The sequence below is a fragment of the Bison bison genome, unplaced genomic scaffold, assembly GCF_000754665.1.
Source record: "Bison bison bison isolate TAMUID 2011002044 unplaced genomic scaffold, Bison_UMD1.0 scf7180017864280, whole genome shotgun sequence".
Lineage (NCBI taxonomy): Eukaryota > Metazoa > Chordata > Mammalia > Artiodactyla > Bovidae > Bison > Bison bison.
Genome location: NW_011494852.1, coordinates 8444557 through 8460134, shown reverse-complemented (window position 1 = coordinate 8460134; position 15578 = coordinate 8444557). Strand labels below are relative to the sequence as shown.

The window sequence follows — 15578 nt, the reverse complement described above, 5'->3', positions numbered from 1 at the left end:
AACCTCCCTGCTCATCTCTCTCTTCCACTCCTGAGCTCTGACTTGCTTGAGGGGTGTGTGTGTGTGTGTGTGGCACCTTCTTCCATCCTGGGAAGGAGGGTGGGGGTGAGTCCCTGAAGAAGGGGGATTCCTGGAAGGCTGGGCACTCACATGCAATTCCTAGCAGCCAGGTCCCGGTGTATGAATCTCTTGGTACTCAGATACTCCATGCCACTGGCAATATCTGCCATGAACTTCACCAGCATCTGGGTGGGCAGGAACTGGGCGGGGGTGGGCAGGACACGACGGGGTAGAGATCAGCGGAGTCCCAGAAATCCATCCCTCTGCCCTACTAGCTCTGCCCTGTGATGCTTTCCCATGCCTCTGAGACGCAAACTCCACCCCTTTCCATATCAGCCCTTTGTCACCCCCTCCTATCTTCCTCTCCTGTCTTGATCTCCCATTGTGCTTGCCCTTGACATACGCTCCAGCAGGGAACCCCCCTTTCTGGTCTTTCAACAAGCCATGCTTGTTTCCACCTCTGAGCTTTTGCACATTCTGTGCCCTCTGCTGGGACCACTTCCTCCCAGATCGCCCACTTCCCACCAGTTAGCTCCTCTTTGGATCTCCTCCATAAGACCTTCCCTGTTCACTCAAACGAACTGCCTGGCCTCCCTGTCACTCATCCTGCTCTATTTCCTTCCTGGCACTTAAAAATTATCATGCTTATTCATTTGTTAACTTGTTTATTGCCTGGTCCCCCACCTCTGGCAGACAGCTCCTCCACGAAAACAAGCTCTTGGTCTCCATCACCTTCCTAGTGGCTGAGCAGCGCTAGGTACCTAATGCGTGCGTGTGTACTTAGTCGCTCAGTCATGTCTGACTCTTTGCGACCCCATAGACTGTAGCCCACCAGGCTCCTCTGGCCATAGATTGCACAGGGAAGAATACTGGAGTGGGTTGCCATTTTCTTCTCCAGGGAATCTTCCCAACCCAGGGATGGAACCCACATCTCCTGCACTGGCAGGCGGATTCTTTACCACTGAACCACCTGGGAAGCCCTTCCATGGGTCTATACACAAGAAAACATTCACTGAACTGCGTGCAACAAATGTGCATATTTTAGTGTACGCAGAATAGACATCAATTTTTTCAAATAAGAAAGAAAGATTACCGGGTACCTAGTAGGTGCTCATTTAACACTTGTGGTCCAGATAATAAAATGCCCTCACCACTGGCTGGTCCCCGAGCCGGGAATAGAGAAGGAAACTGTGTAGGTCTCCGTGTTTCATGAAGGGTAAGATGACCACGGGCGCCGGGAAGCCTTCTCGTTCAGAACCCTGGAAACAAACGCCTGAGTCCCGCCCCCCCCCCAAGCAGTCTTGTCACTGGAGGTGGGCAGAAGGGGACGCCACCCCCACTCCCACCTCTGTTTCTCCCCCCTCCCTCTCAGATCTGGCCTCCAAACTGTTGGGGAGCGGGGGGTGGTGGTGGCAGGGACCATGCGTCAGAGAAGCCATGTCCAGCACTGGTTCCCAGGGATGTTTCTCCAGCCCTCCTGGGGACCTCAGCTATTTCTGGGAAAGGTCAGAGGTCACATTCCGAGCTGAGGGAGAGAGGAAGGGGGGAGCCTGCTCATTCTGGGAGGGGGGGGTGCGGAGGAAGCCTGGGGGTTTGATCTTCCCAGTGCCTGAGGGAGGGTTCTTCCCTCTGGTGCAGCCTGCATGGGGCCGCCAAATCTGCCCCTCCCTCACCAATGAGCCTCATGACGTTGGGGTGGTCGAATTCCTTCATGCAGACGGCTTCACTCAGGAAATCCTCCAGCTCCGACCTTGTGCAGATGGCAACTGGGAGGAGAGAGGAAGGTGGAGGAGGCGGAGGGAGGACTCTTTTCCTCCTCCTCCTTATTACCATCATCATCTTCTCCTTCATCAAGCGTGACTAGTAAGTACCAGGGGCTGTACTCAGCGCTTCGCGTATTAACCCATTTAACCCTCTGAGGAGCTTCTATTTCCCCATTTTAAAGATGGAGAAGGGAGCTACAGAAGGATGAGCTGGTTGAATGGCATCACTGTCTCGACATGAGCTTGAGCAAACTCAAGATAATGAAGGACAGCGAAGCCTGGTGTGCTGCAGTTCATGAGGTCACAAAGAGTCTGACACAATTTAGTGACTGAACAACAAGAAGGCTGGAAAGACAAGGCACAGAATGTTTAAGAAACGTGCCACAGCTTGCAAGAGGAACAGGCAGAGTTCAAACCCAGGCAGGCTGGCTCAGGGGTCCATGTGTGGGCTCTGTGCTAGGCTGCTTCCTAGCACACTCCCAGCAGCCCTAGGATGTAGACGGTTGTCCCTGTTTTACAACTCAGGACACTGGCTCAGAGAGGCAAAGTGACTTGCCCAGCGTCACACAGCTGGGATTCAAACCCAGGTCAGGAACATAACCCAGTATTCAGAAGGCAGTCAATAATGAATGAATGAATGAGTGATGACTCCATAACCCAAGATTTTTAGCCCTTGTGATTCTGAAACGATCATTCCTCCCTCCAGCATGACCCTCTAAGCTTCATCCCTATGTGGAAAAGCTTGACCCTGGCCTTTCTGTGCTGTGTGAGCTCAGACTGGACTGGCTCTCACCCTCTCTGCTGATGTAGATAACATGGTTTTAGTCCACATTAACTGTGTGTACTATGTGCCAAGCCCAGCATTAAGTGCTTTGACATATAATACCCTAGGAGGTAGGAACACTATGATACTTTTTTCCGGGTGAGGAATGGTAGGCTCAGAGAGGGGTAGTCACTTCCTTGAGATCATAGTGAAAGTGTTAGTTGCTCAGTCATGTCTGACTCTTTGCCACCCCATGGACTGTAGTCCACCACGCTCCTCTGTCCATGGGATTCTCCAGGCAAGAATACTGGAGTGGGTTGCCATTCCCTGCTCCAGGGGATCTTCTCAACCCAGGGATTGAACCTGGGTCTCCTGTATTGCAGGCGGATTCTTTATCATTTGAGCCACCAGCTAGTAAATGATGAAGCCAGGTGTGCCTCATTCTGGACCATCTCATGCTCTGCTATGTATCACATGGGGCTGGCCCCTGAAAACTACATTGCCCAGGCTCCCTTTCCTGCTGTTTCCTGTTGGAACCCGCCAACGGGAAGCACTGATGGGAGACTGGCAGGTGGGTGAGAGGAGGAGAGAAATCAGGGCGTTTCACCCTCTCTCTTTCCGCTTCCAGTATTGCCTTGGTGGTGGCTGTGTCTCCTTTGTGTTTCAAGCTCCCACAAGGTAGCCCCTAACTCTGTGATGCCTCAATCCCATCAGCGGGCCCTGGCTGTGAGCTCTGGAAACTCCGCGTCCTCTCTCTGCCCCTTCCGGCCACTTGCTGCTGCTAATCTCTAGGTTGTCTTAAGTGCACCCTGCTGTTCCTTCAGTTTTCCCTGCACCTTTGTAGTAATCTCCCCGTATTGAGTTCCTTCTGTTGAAGGACCTGGTAGGAACTTAATTTCTTGTCTGGAAACACTGAAGTTCTAGGGTTGGGCTAAATTGCTGTCACCTTTCCTGTTCTTCTACCTCCTTAGGGGCACAGGGGAGGGGCCAGAGGTTAAGGGATGGGGATCCCACATGGGTGCACACGTATGTACATACTCACTCTTCATGGTCTTCACAGCCACCTTGAGGACAGAGTCGTCCTGGTTGAGCTGGCCTTCCATCACAGCTCCGAACTCTCCTGTGGGGGACCAGAGAGAGACTTTGACATGCGTGGGGGGCACCACCCCCCCAGTTGACTTCAGGGGGGACGCTGTAGGAACTGCATTTCCTGTGGTTGGGTAGGGGTGGGGAGATGAAGGACTGCATGGCTCAGGGAGATGTGTGTGTGTGTGTGTGTGTGTGAGGTGGGGAGCACTCACCCTCTCCCAGGGTCTTCCCCAGAGCCACCTTATGCCGGTCCACCATCACATCCCGCAGTTTCTCCTTCAGCTCTTCGCTGATGCCGAGGCTGTTCACTGCATGGGGGGTGGGAGCAGAGCTGACATCCAGGCAGCGCCTCCAATAAGGATACAGGCGTGCCTCATTTTACCGCACTTTGCAGATATTGTGTTTTTTATGCACTGAAGGTCTGTGGCAATCTTGTATCAAGCAAATCTATCGCTACCATTTTTCCAATTTGCTTTGTGTCTCTTGTGTTATATTTTGGTAATTCTTGCAATATTTCAAACCTTTTCATTATTATTGTATTTGTTATGATGATGTGTGATCTTTGATGTTAGTGCTATAAGTCCCTGAAGGCTCAGATGGTGGTTGGCATTTTTTAAAGCAATAAAGCAATTTAAGATTAAGGTATGTAGGGACTTGCCCCAGTAGTTCAGTGCTTAAACCTCCAAATTCCCACTGCAAGGGGCAAGGGTTTGATCCCTGGCTGAGGAACTAAGATCCCACTTGCCATGATGTGGCCAAATTTAAAAAATAAATAGATAAAATTAAGGTATCTAAATTGTTTTTAAAGATATAATGCTGTTGCATACTTAGTACACTACAGTGCAGTGTAAACACAACTTTTTTGTTTTTGTTTTTATGTTTCTGTTTGTTTATTTTGGCCCCACTGCATGGCATGTAGGATCTTAAGTGGGACCTGGGCCCCTGCAGAGGAAGCATGGGGTCTTAACCACTGGACGGCCAGGGAAGTCCTACACATAACTTTTATATGCACCGAGAAACCCCAAAATGCACGTGACTCACTTTATTGCATTATACACTTTATTGTGTTGGTCTGGAATCAAATGTGCAGTGTCTCCCAGGTATGCCTGTGTATTGTTGTTTATCATTGTTTAGTCACTAAAGTCGTGTCCAACTCTTTGCAATCCCAAGGACTGTAGCCTGCCAGACTCCTCTGTCCATGGGATTCTCCAGGCAAGAATACTGGAGTGGGTTGTCATTTCCTTCTCCAGGGGATCTTCCTGACCCAGGGATCCAACCCACATCTCCTGCATTGGCAGGCAGGTTCTTTACCATGAGCCTCCAGGGAAGCCCCATGCCTGTATACCCATTGTTAAAATACTGAAATAACTCTGCATTCATTCAGGATTAGCTACTGCCCTGAGCACTCCCAACTCCCACTTTTCCTTTAGACCCCCCAGATCTTCCCCCAGAGCAGTAACTAAAGGGTTAGAGCCTGGCACGTAATCTTGCAGTAGTGGCACCTTGATTGGTTAACACCCTGCCATACCAGTTGTTCAAAATTTTTCTTAACTTTTCATTAAAGTATATCCTGCAAAAATCATAAGTGAGCAGCTCAATGGATTTTCATGAACCAAACACAACAGTGTGTGTCTAACACCCATGTCAAGAATAGACTATGACCTGTCCTTTCGGGGGTGGCCACTTTCCTGACTTTTCTTAACACAGATTAGTCTTTCCTGTTTGGGGATGTTATAAACATGGAATCACATACTATGTTCTCTTTAGTGTCCGGCTTCTTTCACTTAACACGACATCTCTGAAATAATTGTAATGCAGTTGTTGTGTGTTGTTGTTGTTTAGTTGCTAAGTGCTGTCCAACTCTTTGCGACCCCTGGACTGTCGGCTGCCAGGCTCCTCCGTCCAAGGGATTTCCCAGGCAAGAATACTAGAGTGGGTTGCCATTTCCTCCTCCAGGGGATCTTTCTGACCCAGGGATGGAACTCATGTCTCCTGCATTGGTGGGCGGGCTCTTTACCACTGAGCCACCAGGGAAGCCCAGCTGCTGTGTGTAGTTGGGTTTATTCATTTTCACTGCTGCGTAGCAATTGTTCTCCAACTGATTGGCCCCAGGACCCTTTTACATTCTTAAAATTATTGAGACTTGAAAAAAGCTTTCTTTTACATGGGTCGTCTACACAGCAATATTTACTGTGTTCACAATGAAAACTGATATGATTTCCTTTTTTCATTTTTGGCCACACCACCAAGGATCTTATTAATGATTCCCCAACCAGGAATTGAACCCGAGCTCCCTGCAGTGGAATCTCAGGGTCTTCACCACTGGATCACCAGGGAAGTTCCCCAGACAAATTTTCAAAACACAAGAATATACAAGCACATCAGTCAACAGAAGGATGACATCATCACATATTTGGAAGCCTTTGGAAAACTCTGCGGAGCACTTGCAAGAGAAGGAGGGTGTGAAAGGGCAAATGACGTCTTGGTATTATTTTGAAAATAGTTTTGACCTCATGGACTCCCTGCAAAGGTCTTGGGGACCCCCAGGGACTTGGATCACACTTGGGGAACTGCTGCTGCATGTTATTCCCATTAAATTGCTGTGACCTCCTCACTTCCTCTTCCTTCTCCTTTGCAATAAATGTCTTTCCCAGCCCCTTTGGGTATCTCCCTGGGGCCCCCAGCAGTCTTCTCCCTGGGTGCTAACTCTAGAAGAGCCCTAACTCTGTCCCCCCTTTTTTTTTCTGGATCTGTTTTCCCAACTGGAGAGAAGAAGAAATTTGACTAGGTGGCTCCTGAAGTCCCTTCTTAGCTGGGACCCTCCATAAATGCTATAATCCTCTAACACAGGGTCTATTATAGTGCTAAGATTCTATGATTTTTAAGATCCTAAGAGTCTATCAAGTGTTAGTTGCTCAATCATGTCTGACTCTTTGCAAGCCTATGGCCTGTAACCCTCCAGGCTCCTCTGCCCATGGGATTCTCCCAGCAAGAATACTGGAGTGGGTTGCCATTCCTTCTCCAGGGGATCTTCCTGACCCAGGGACTGAACCCGGGTCTCCTGCATTGCAGGTAGCTTCTTTACCATCTGAGCCACGAGGGGAGCCTTAGAGTCTATAGCACTGGATTATAATTTTTTATGCCAATTATAAATTGCGTATCCTCTCGCACATCCTCTACTTCCAAGAGGCAGTTCAGAAGATGAACTTGAGAGTGGAACCGCCTGGGTGTGAACCCCAGCTCTCCAGCTTACAAACTGTGTGGGCTCCAGTAAGTTACTTAGCCACCTTGTGCCACAGCCTCCTCACTGGTAGCGGGGAGAATAATGTGCCTACCTCACCGGGTTGTCATGGGGATTAAATTAAGTGACATGTGTTGAAGCTTAGAACAGTACCTGTGGGACTTCCCTGGTGGCCCAGTGGTTAAGAATTCACCTTCCACTTCAGGGGACACAGGTTTGATCCCTGCTTCAGGAAGATCTCACATGCCTCAGGGCAGCTAAGGCCATGCGCTGCCACTACTGAAGCCTGTGCTCCCTAGAGCCTGTGCTCCGCAACAAGAGAAGCCACTGCAACAAGAAGCCCTCAGATCACAACTAGAGAGTGGCCCACACTCACCACAACTAGAGAAAGCCCGTGAGCAGCAATGAAGACCCAGTATAGCCAATAAATAAATACTTAATTTTTAAAAAGGAACAGCAGTAGTCACAGAGGAAGTGCTAGGGTTGGCTGTTATCTGTTTATCGTCTTCATCATCATCATTATGTGGTTCTAAGAGCCTATGACTCAGAGTTTGGCCTTTCTAAAATTTACTGTGTCTAAGATTCAATTATTCTAAAGTTGTGTGTGGTCCCACAGTCCTGCTGTTCTTAGGGTCTGTGGTGCTAATATTCCAAGGCCTTCAGAAACTTTTGGTTCACGCATCTGCAGAAGCCCAGCAGGCCCAACACTCGATACTTCTTATCCCAAACCCAGGCAGGAGGCATGGGGCTCACTTACAGGTGGCTTCAGTGGTCCTCCGACTGTAGGACTTGCGAACACGGTACCTGACCACCAGCTCACCCCTCTCCACGGTTGGTTCAAACACCTCTCTAGCGGGGAACAGAGAGGAGGTGAGGGCAGGGCAGAGTGACGTGGAACCCCCTCCACTTCCACCAGCAGTGGAAGCAAGCGCCATCCCAACCCCCAGACCTGCCAGCCCTCTCCTCCAATGTCTGCTGAGAGCCTCTTGGGCTGCTGCCTTCTGCCTTCTATTCACTCCCCAGATGCTTGTCCTCATTCTGATTCTTGGTACTCTGTCCTCCTGTGCCAGCCTCCTCACGGTCTCCCCACCTCCAGCCTCTCTACCCCAGTCCAGGTCAGCCTCCCGACCCGAGTGGTCCCAACTTACCCATAACGGGTCTCCTTCTTCCGCCGGTGGAAGAGGAACAGGGCCAGGATGAGGACACAGGCGGCGGCCACCACTGCTCCCAGCAGTACATACCACCAGGGCCACGAGAAGGCGGGGGCTGGGGGTTCACTCACTGTCAGGGGGTACGCAGGACAGGTCATGGTGGAGGTCTTGGTTCCTTGGGTCCCCAGGGGGGTGGTGTTGAAGGGAGGCAGGTGTAGGTTCATTGGGTGATGGACAGGGCTGGACGGGGCATGCGATGGACATGAAAGGAGTGGACGTTGGAGGAGGAGTGTGAGGGGATGTCCCTGGTGGTCCAGTGGTTAAGAATCCACCTTGCAATGCAGGGGATTTGGGTCTGATCCCTGATCAGGGAACTAAGGGGCTTTTCTGGTAGCTCAGTGGTAAAAAGAGTCCGCCTGCAATGCAGGAAGTGCAGGAGACGTGGGTTGGATCTCTGGGGTCAGGAAGATTCCCTGGAGGAGGGCATGGCAACCCACTCCAGTATTCTTGCCGGAAGAATCCCATGGACAGAGGAGTCTGGTGGGCTATGGTCCATAGGGTCACAAAGAGTTGGACATGACTGACACAAGTGAGCACACACACGGGCATAGGAAACTAAGATCCCACATGCCTAGGAGCAACTAAGCCCGCGTGCCACAACTACTGAGCCTAGGTGCTCTGGAGCCCATGTGTTGTAACTACAGAGTCCACGAGCCACAAGGAAAGATCCTGCATGATGCAACTAAGACCTGACGCAGCCAAATAAATAATTTTTTTTAAAAAGAGGAGTGTGAAACTCCTAGGATGAGTGTGGTGAGTGCAAAGTGGGATGGATACTTGGGGAGTGTGCAATGAGTGTGGAAGGAGTGTGGGATGGGAGTGAGAGAATGTGCGGGATGGGCTGTGAGAATGGAAGGAGGGCTGGAGGAGCATGGGAGGGCTGTAAGTAAATCTCAAGTGGGATACCTGTGTGTGATGTGTGTGATGATTATGCAAGGAGGGGGCACTTGGGTGTGGAAAACAGTTGAGCAGGGAGAGAATGTGTGTACTGTGTACAAAGCATGTACAATGGATATGCAAGGAGTTGGAGGCTCCAGGGACCAATGGCCAAGGGACATTTTTGAGGAGTGTATGATGACTATGAAAGCGTGGTTTTTTGGTTTTTTTTTTTTGGCCACTCCTTGCAGCTTGTGGAATTTTAGTTTAGGGGTCGAACCTACGCCCTCAGCAGTGAAAGCACTGACTCCTCACCACTGGACTGCCAGGGAATTCCCTGGAAGAGCCTTCATAAAGCAAGGGATGAGAGTGAAATAAATGTGCAAAGGGGCATGGTGTGCAAAGGAGTGTGTAAACAGTGCCAGATGAGTATTTGAGGAATTGGGAGTATGTGAGGATTCAAGGAGTATTCAAGAAGTTTTAGATACAAGGTAGGGGCAGTGATTTGTAAGGATGTAACTTTGGTGTGAGAGGAGTGTGCAATGAGTGTGCAAAGGACGTGGGAGGGGAAGATGAGCATGAGATGAATGAAAAGGATATGCAAAAAGGTGGGAGTGAGTGTGTAAGGAGTGGAGGATGAGTGTGTGAGTGTACCAAGAGTCTGGTGTGGTATGTGCAGAAAGTGGGCATGGGTTAGGATTAGCTCGAGGTGAGGGAATACTGTGTAAGGAGTGTCTAGTGAGTGTGCAAGGAGAGTTGCAGAATGTGAGATCGTGTGTATTGAAAGTCTTTCAGTGCCTGCAATGTGGGATGCATGGTGAGTGTGCAAAAAGTATCAGTTTGTGAATGAGAAGTGTGAGTGTGCATTGGGTTTGGGAAGCCCATGAGAAGAATGAGGGGTTATAATGAGATGAATGTGAAAGGAGGGTGGGGTTAGTGTGGAAAGGTATGCAAAGAAGTGCAAGAAAACATGTAAGGAATATTTAAGGACAGTGGGTTGAGTTACAAGAGGTGGGGTGTAATAGTGCCAGGAGGGTACAATGGGTATAGGAGGAATATTTGCAGAAATATTTGAGGAAGATGAATATGAGGGGGATAACTCATCTCTCTGTCCCTCTACCTGTCTATTCATCTACCCACCCACCTATTTATCCATTCATCCATCACCCACCCATTCATTCATCCATCCACCATCCACCCATTCATTAATCTGTCTACCACCCACCCATTCATTCATCTGTCCACCACTCGGCCATGCATTCATTCATTGGTCCATCTACACATCCATTCATTCATTCATCCACCACCCACCCATTCATTCACTCATCCACCATCCACCCATTCATTCATCCGTCCACCACCCACCCACTCATTCATCTGTCCACCACTCAGCCACGCATTCATTCATTGGTCCATCTACACATCCATTCATTCATCAGTCCATCCATCCACCTATCCATCCACCATTCACCAAGTACCCACAATGCTCTGGGCCACTCCAGGCACTTCCATCAAGGACCACACAAAACTAAGAAGCAGAGGGTTAGAGTGATGAGTTTGAGGAACACGAAAGGGATGTGCAAAGAGAACGTGCAGTGATGGGGCCCTCGGTGGGCCTTGGGGGAAGGAAGAGCAGGAGAGGGGGTGTGAAAGCCCTTACCCAGCTGGTGGATTGGCTGTCCTTGTCCTGCGAGGAGAAAGGACGGAGGGAGGACATGCTCAGAGAGACTGGTAAGACACGGGAGAGAGGAAGTGGGGCTCTCAGGAGGGTTGCAGGTAGGAATGGAGCCTAGACTGGGGTAACGCCAAAAGGTACAATGAGCAAGTCACAGGCATCTGGGATAGACGTGGCCCCTGTGGGTAGGCTGAGGGAGGCTGAGCACGGCTTTGCAGCTACCTGGGCGCCAGGGCTCCAGGGGCACAGGGAGGCTCCAGGGTCCGTCCCCAGCGGCGGTGTAGGCTGCCACGTACACCGTCAGGTTGGGCACAGACCCCTCCCCTCGCAGCTCCAGGGTCACCTCTCGCTTTAGCCCTACGTCCATCAGCACCTAGGATGTGCAAATAAGGCATCAGAATAGAGCTCCAGCCCCAGCACTTAAGCCCTCACCCTCAGCCTCAACTCCCCATCTTTCTCAAAGCCCACTCCTCATCTCCAGCCCCTCACCCGCTACCTCTTCCTATCCTTCATCTCTCATCCCCCATCCTGTCCTCTCCTTTCTGTTCTCTATCCCTACACTCATTAAAATATCAGCTTCACCGGGTCCAGGACTTTGTCTTCTTCACTGCCATATACATCCTCAGGTCCTAGCTCAAGGAGGCGTGGAACACAGTACTGTTGTTGAAAGGACCGAATTCTCATCTTTGCCCCCTCATCCCTCCATCCCCTTCTAATTCCTCACTCTTTCTCCCATCTATCTCTCCATCCCAGGGTGCTGTTTGCTCAGATAGTACCTTCATATTAATTAGAAAGAGACACCCCTTCCTCAATGTGCTATGCAACTATCTGCTGTAAAACTGCCCTAGTAAATATGTCTACTGAAATGTTTTGTACATGATTCACAAATTGTTGTTGTTCAGTTGCTCAGTTGTGCCCAACTCTTTGCGATCCCATGGACTGTGGCACACCAGGCTTCCATATCCTTCACTATCTCCTGTAGCTTGCTCAAACTCATGTCCATTGAGTCGGTGATGCCGTCCAACCATCTCATCCTCTGTTGTCCCCTTCTCCTCCTCCCTTTCATCTTTCCCAGCATCAGGGTCTTTTCTAATGAGTCGGCTCTTTGCATCAGGTGCCCAAAGTATTGGAACTTCAGCTTCAGCATCAGTCCTTCCAGTGAATATTCAGGGTTGATTTCCTTTAGGATTGACTGGTTTGATCTCCTTGCAGTCCAAAGAACTCTCAAGAGTCTTCTCCAACACCACAGTTCACAGATTCATAAATAGCCATCTCCTAACTCTCTCCTGGAGGCTTCCCAGGTAACTCAATGGTAAAGAATCACCTGCCAATGTAGGAGACGCAGGTTTGATCCCTGGGTTGGGAAGATCCCCTGGAGAAGGAAATGACAACCCACTCCAGTATTCTTGTCTGGAGAATCCCATGGACAGGGCGCCTGGCAGGTCCTTGGCTACCGTCCAGGGGTCGCAAAGAGTCAGACATGACTGAGCGACTGAGCATGCACACACGCAGCCCTCTCATGGTCCCCTTTAACGGCCCCAGAACGTGCTCTGCTAGCATGGGTGATCACATTCTACGCAACCTGCTCAACTGTCCTTGTCTGCCTTGTCATCTTCTCCTCCCCAGTCCTCTCCTCTACAGCCACTCCGCCCCAGCTCAGCCAGCAGCACCCACCTCGGGCGTATCCTGACCTCGATAGGCCAGTCGGTACCCTAACAGGGTGCCCTGCAGCGGCGCCCTTGGCTCCTGCCAACGCACAAGGGCTTGACTCCCATTCCGCATGGCGCTAACATTCTCAGGAGGGCCCAGGGGCACTGGAGGACAGGGAAAAGGGGAAGCTGGCATCCCCACCTCTTCCTGACCCCCTCCCCTCTTCCCAAGGAGTAGGGGCAGGGTGCAAAGGACAAGCACGCGGGCAAGTGGCGCAGGTCTCCCATGAGCAGGAGCACAGAGATGAGGTCCGGGAGAGATGCCAGTTGGGGATGGGACAGGAGGGAGATTGAAGCCACGTGGGGTATACAGGTGAGAGGAGATGCTGGGGGTCATGCTGATGTATGCAAGGGTCAGCGGGGCAGTGAATGATGTCTCCCCGCCACCAGCCGCTTCTTACCTCCTTCCGGTGTCTCCACAGGAAGCCAGTGGGTCCAGGGTGAGGGGCCCTGGCTACTGACACAGGCCACCCGGAGGTGGTAAGGGGTGTGAGGATGGAGGCTGCCCAGCCGTAGTTGATGAGGAGGAACGGACGCTTGTAAGGTGAGGGGCTCCTCTGGGGGGTCTGGCTCTCCCAGCCAGGCGCCCACCCTGTCATCTGACAGCACAGCCTGTTGAAGAGGGAGGGGGTGTTGAGGACAGGGTGGCCACACTCAAGGCGATCACACAGCTCTCAATGGTAGTGATCCTGGTGTGATGACACAACTTTGCAAGGATGTGTGTGTGTGTGTGACGATTCCATGTTCATGCAACATGGGCACCTGGGTTTGCAAAGCGAGGCCACCCAGCTCTACAACGTGGCTCTGCCATCAGTTGCAAAAGCCACTTCTAACAAGACTTTCTCTCTCTGAGCCTCAGTTTCCTCATCTGGAAAATGGGGACTTAGAGGAGCAAATGCTTTCCAGGGCTGCTTAAAGGTTCAATGTAAGGGACTTCCTGGCAATCCAGTGGTTAGGACTTTATGCTTCTACTGCAGGCACAGGTTTGATCCCTGGTCAGGGAGCTAAGATCCCAAATGCCATGTGGCATGGCCATACAAAAAAATTAAGTGTAGGACAGCTGGACGGTGCATGGCAGGTGGTCAGCATCAATAATAATGACATTCAACCACAGGCAAAAGCAATGTCCCACAACAGAAGTCAGAGGAAGGAATTCCTTGGTGGTCCAGTGGTTAGGACTCCATGCTTTCACTGCTAAGGGCCCAGGTTCAATCCCTGGTTGGGGAACTAGGATCCCGCAAGCCTCCCATAGCTAAAAAATAAATCAGAAGAGTAGGCATCTCTGGGGAGCAGGGAACCTTCAACAGCTGGGAAGTGTCTGTATCTTGATTCAGAGGGTGGTCACATTGGTTAAACAATCTAGGTGTACACCAAAGATTATGAACATTATATATTTTAATTTAAAAAAATAGAAAAGGACTTCCAAAGTGCTCCAGTGGCTAAGACTCTGTGCTCCCAATGCAGGGGGCCCAGGTTCGATCCCTGGTCAGGGAACTAGATCCCACATGCTGCAAATAAGACCCAATGTAGCCAGAGAAATAATTTTCTTTTTTTAAAGCAAAGTCTTTTACAAACCTAAACTCATTTGACCCTCACTTTAGCTGTGCATTGTAAGTATGTACTGTCTTTATGCTCATTAAACAGATGAAGGCACTGAGGCTTGGAGAGATGGAATCACTGATCTGAGGACACTAGCTTGTCATTGATGAAGCTGGGACCTGAACCCATCCTATCTTCAAAACCTTTGCCCTACTGACAATAAGAATATCCTTTTAAGAACATCAGTAATGGTAATAATACTCTTCTGTCCAGAGATGCAATGCATCTTAGTGCTGAAGAGCACAGATACTGGATCTGGGATTCAAATCCAGCCTCTCCTACTCCCTAGTCCTGTGCCTCAGTTTCTTCATCTGAAAAATGGGATAACAACAGTGTTTCCCTTCTTCACAGGATTAACTGAAGTGATACCCTGTAAGCATGTAGAAAAGTGTCTGTGCAGGGCTTCTCTGGTGGTCTAGTGGTTAAGAATCCACCTTGTGATGAAGGGGACATGGATTCGATCTTGGGTCTGGGAATATCCCACACGCCACGGGGATGTGCGCCACAACTATTGCGCCGGCACTGTGCAGCCCCCGAGTGGTGACTACTGAAACCCCCGTGCCCTAGAGCACATGCTCCACAGCAAGAGAAGCCACCACGATGAGAAGCCCGCACACTGCAACTCGAGTGCAGCCCCCGAGTAAGCCTGTGCACAGCAACAAGGACCCAGCACAGCCAAAAATAAAGAAATATTTAAAAAAGCAAAAAGAAACAAAAAAAGAGTGTCTGTGCAGACTGAGCGTTTGTCATTGTTATTTTGTGTGTGAGAGATTGTCTGGCCACCAGTGTCAAACCCAGCACATCCTGCAGAGCGGCAAAGGCTTCTCCACCCACTTGGTCCCCAGGACTGGCGAGATCAGGATGGGAGGGACCACAGCTGGGGAGGACGTCCGTACAGCCCTTCCCCACAGAACCACAAACTCGTCACACCCCCACAATCCACAGCCACACAGCTCAGGGGTGCTACCTTCACCCTGGGGAGCATCCAGGCAATATAACCACGACACACACTGTGCTGGGAAAGAGTTACTGCTCACAACCAGACTCCATCGGGTCCAAATCTTCGCTTGGATATTATTTGCTGTCTGATTTTTTTTTTATTTTGGCCATGCCATGTGGTGGCTTACGGGATCTTAGTTCCCCGACTAGGGATCAAACCCTTGCCGCCTGCAGTGGAAGTGTAAAGTCTTAACCACTGAACCACCAGGGAAGTCCCTGCTATGTGATTTAGAGTGAGTGTTTTTACCTCCCTGGGTCTCAGTTCCTGTCTCTGGAAAATGGGCCTCCGAGAGTCTCTACCTGTCAAGGTGAGAAGTTTACTGATATAATGCCCATGAACTGGCTTGCCTATCCTGTCAACAGCTAACTTATTTTGAGTGTCAGCTGTGTCCCAAACACCCTGCTAAGCACATTAGTCCGGAATGAGCACCCATGGGGTTCAATTCCTTTTTTTATTCCCATTTTACAGATGCGGAAACAGAGGCCCAGAGAGATCCAGCAGCTTGCCCAAGGTCATACAGTCCCTGAGTGGGGAAACCACAGCAAGGCCTGGGGAGGAGATAGCAGGAGTGGGGGAGGTGGTCTCCTTGCCT

General features: G+C 50.4%; 1 protein-coding gene across 3 annotated transcripts in view; it reads right to left on the bottom strand.

Moving 5' to 3' along the window:
* The window catches only part of AXL (AXL receptor tyrosine kinase), a 35936-nt gene that overhangs the window by 8254 nt on the left and 12104 nt on the right, over positions 1-15578 (bottom strand). For 2 of the 3 annotated variants that reach the window (XM_010849260.1, XM_010849259.1), the window contains 11 exons: positions 12789-12999; positions 12353-12492; positions 10901-11051; positions 10664-10690; positions 8065-8197; positions 7674-7765; positions 3888-3983; positions 3629-3706; positions 1734-1826; positions 1212-1333; positions 151-260 (listed from right to left, as the gene is read on the bottom strand). In XM_010849260.1, coding sequence (XP_010847562.1) covers positions 151-260; positions 1212-1333; positions 1734-1826; positions 3629-3706; positions 3888-3983; positions 7674-7765; positions 8065-8197; positions 10664-10690; positions 10901-11051; positions 12353-12492; positions 12789-12999 — 1253 coding nt within the window. The remainder of the gene's footprint in view (positions 1-150; positions 261-1211; positions 1334-1733; positions 1827-3628; positions 3707-3887; positions 3984-7673; positions 7766-8064; positions 8198-10663; positions 10691-10900; positions 11052-12352; positions 12493-12788; positions 13000-15578) is intronic. The other variant, XM_010849261.1, reaches the window with a different exon arrangement.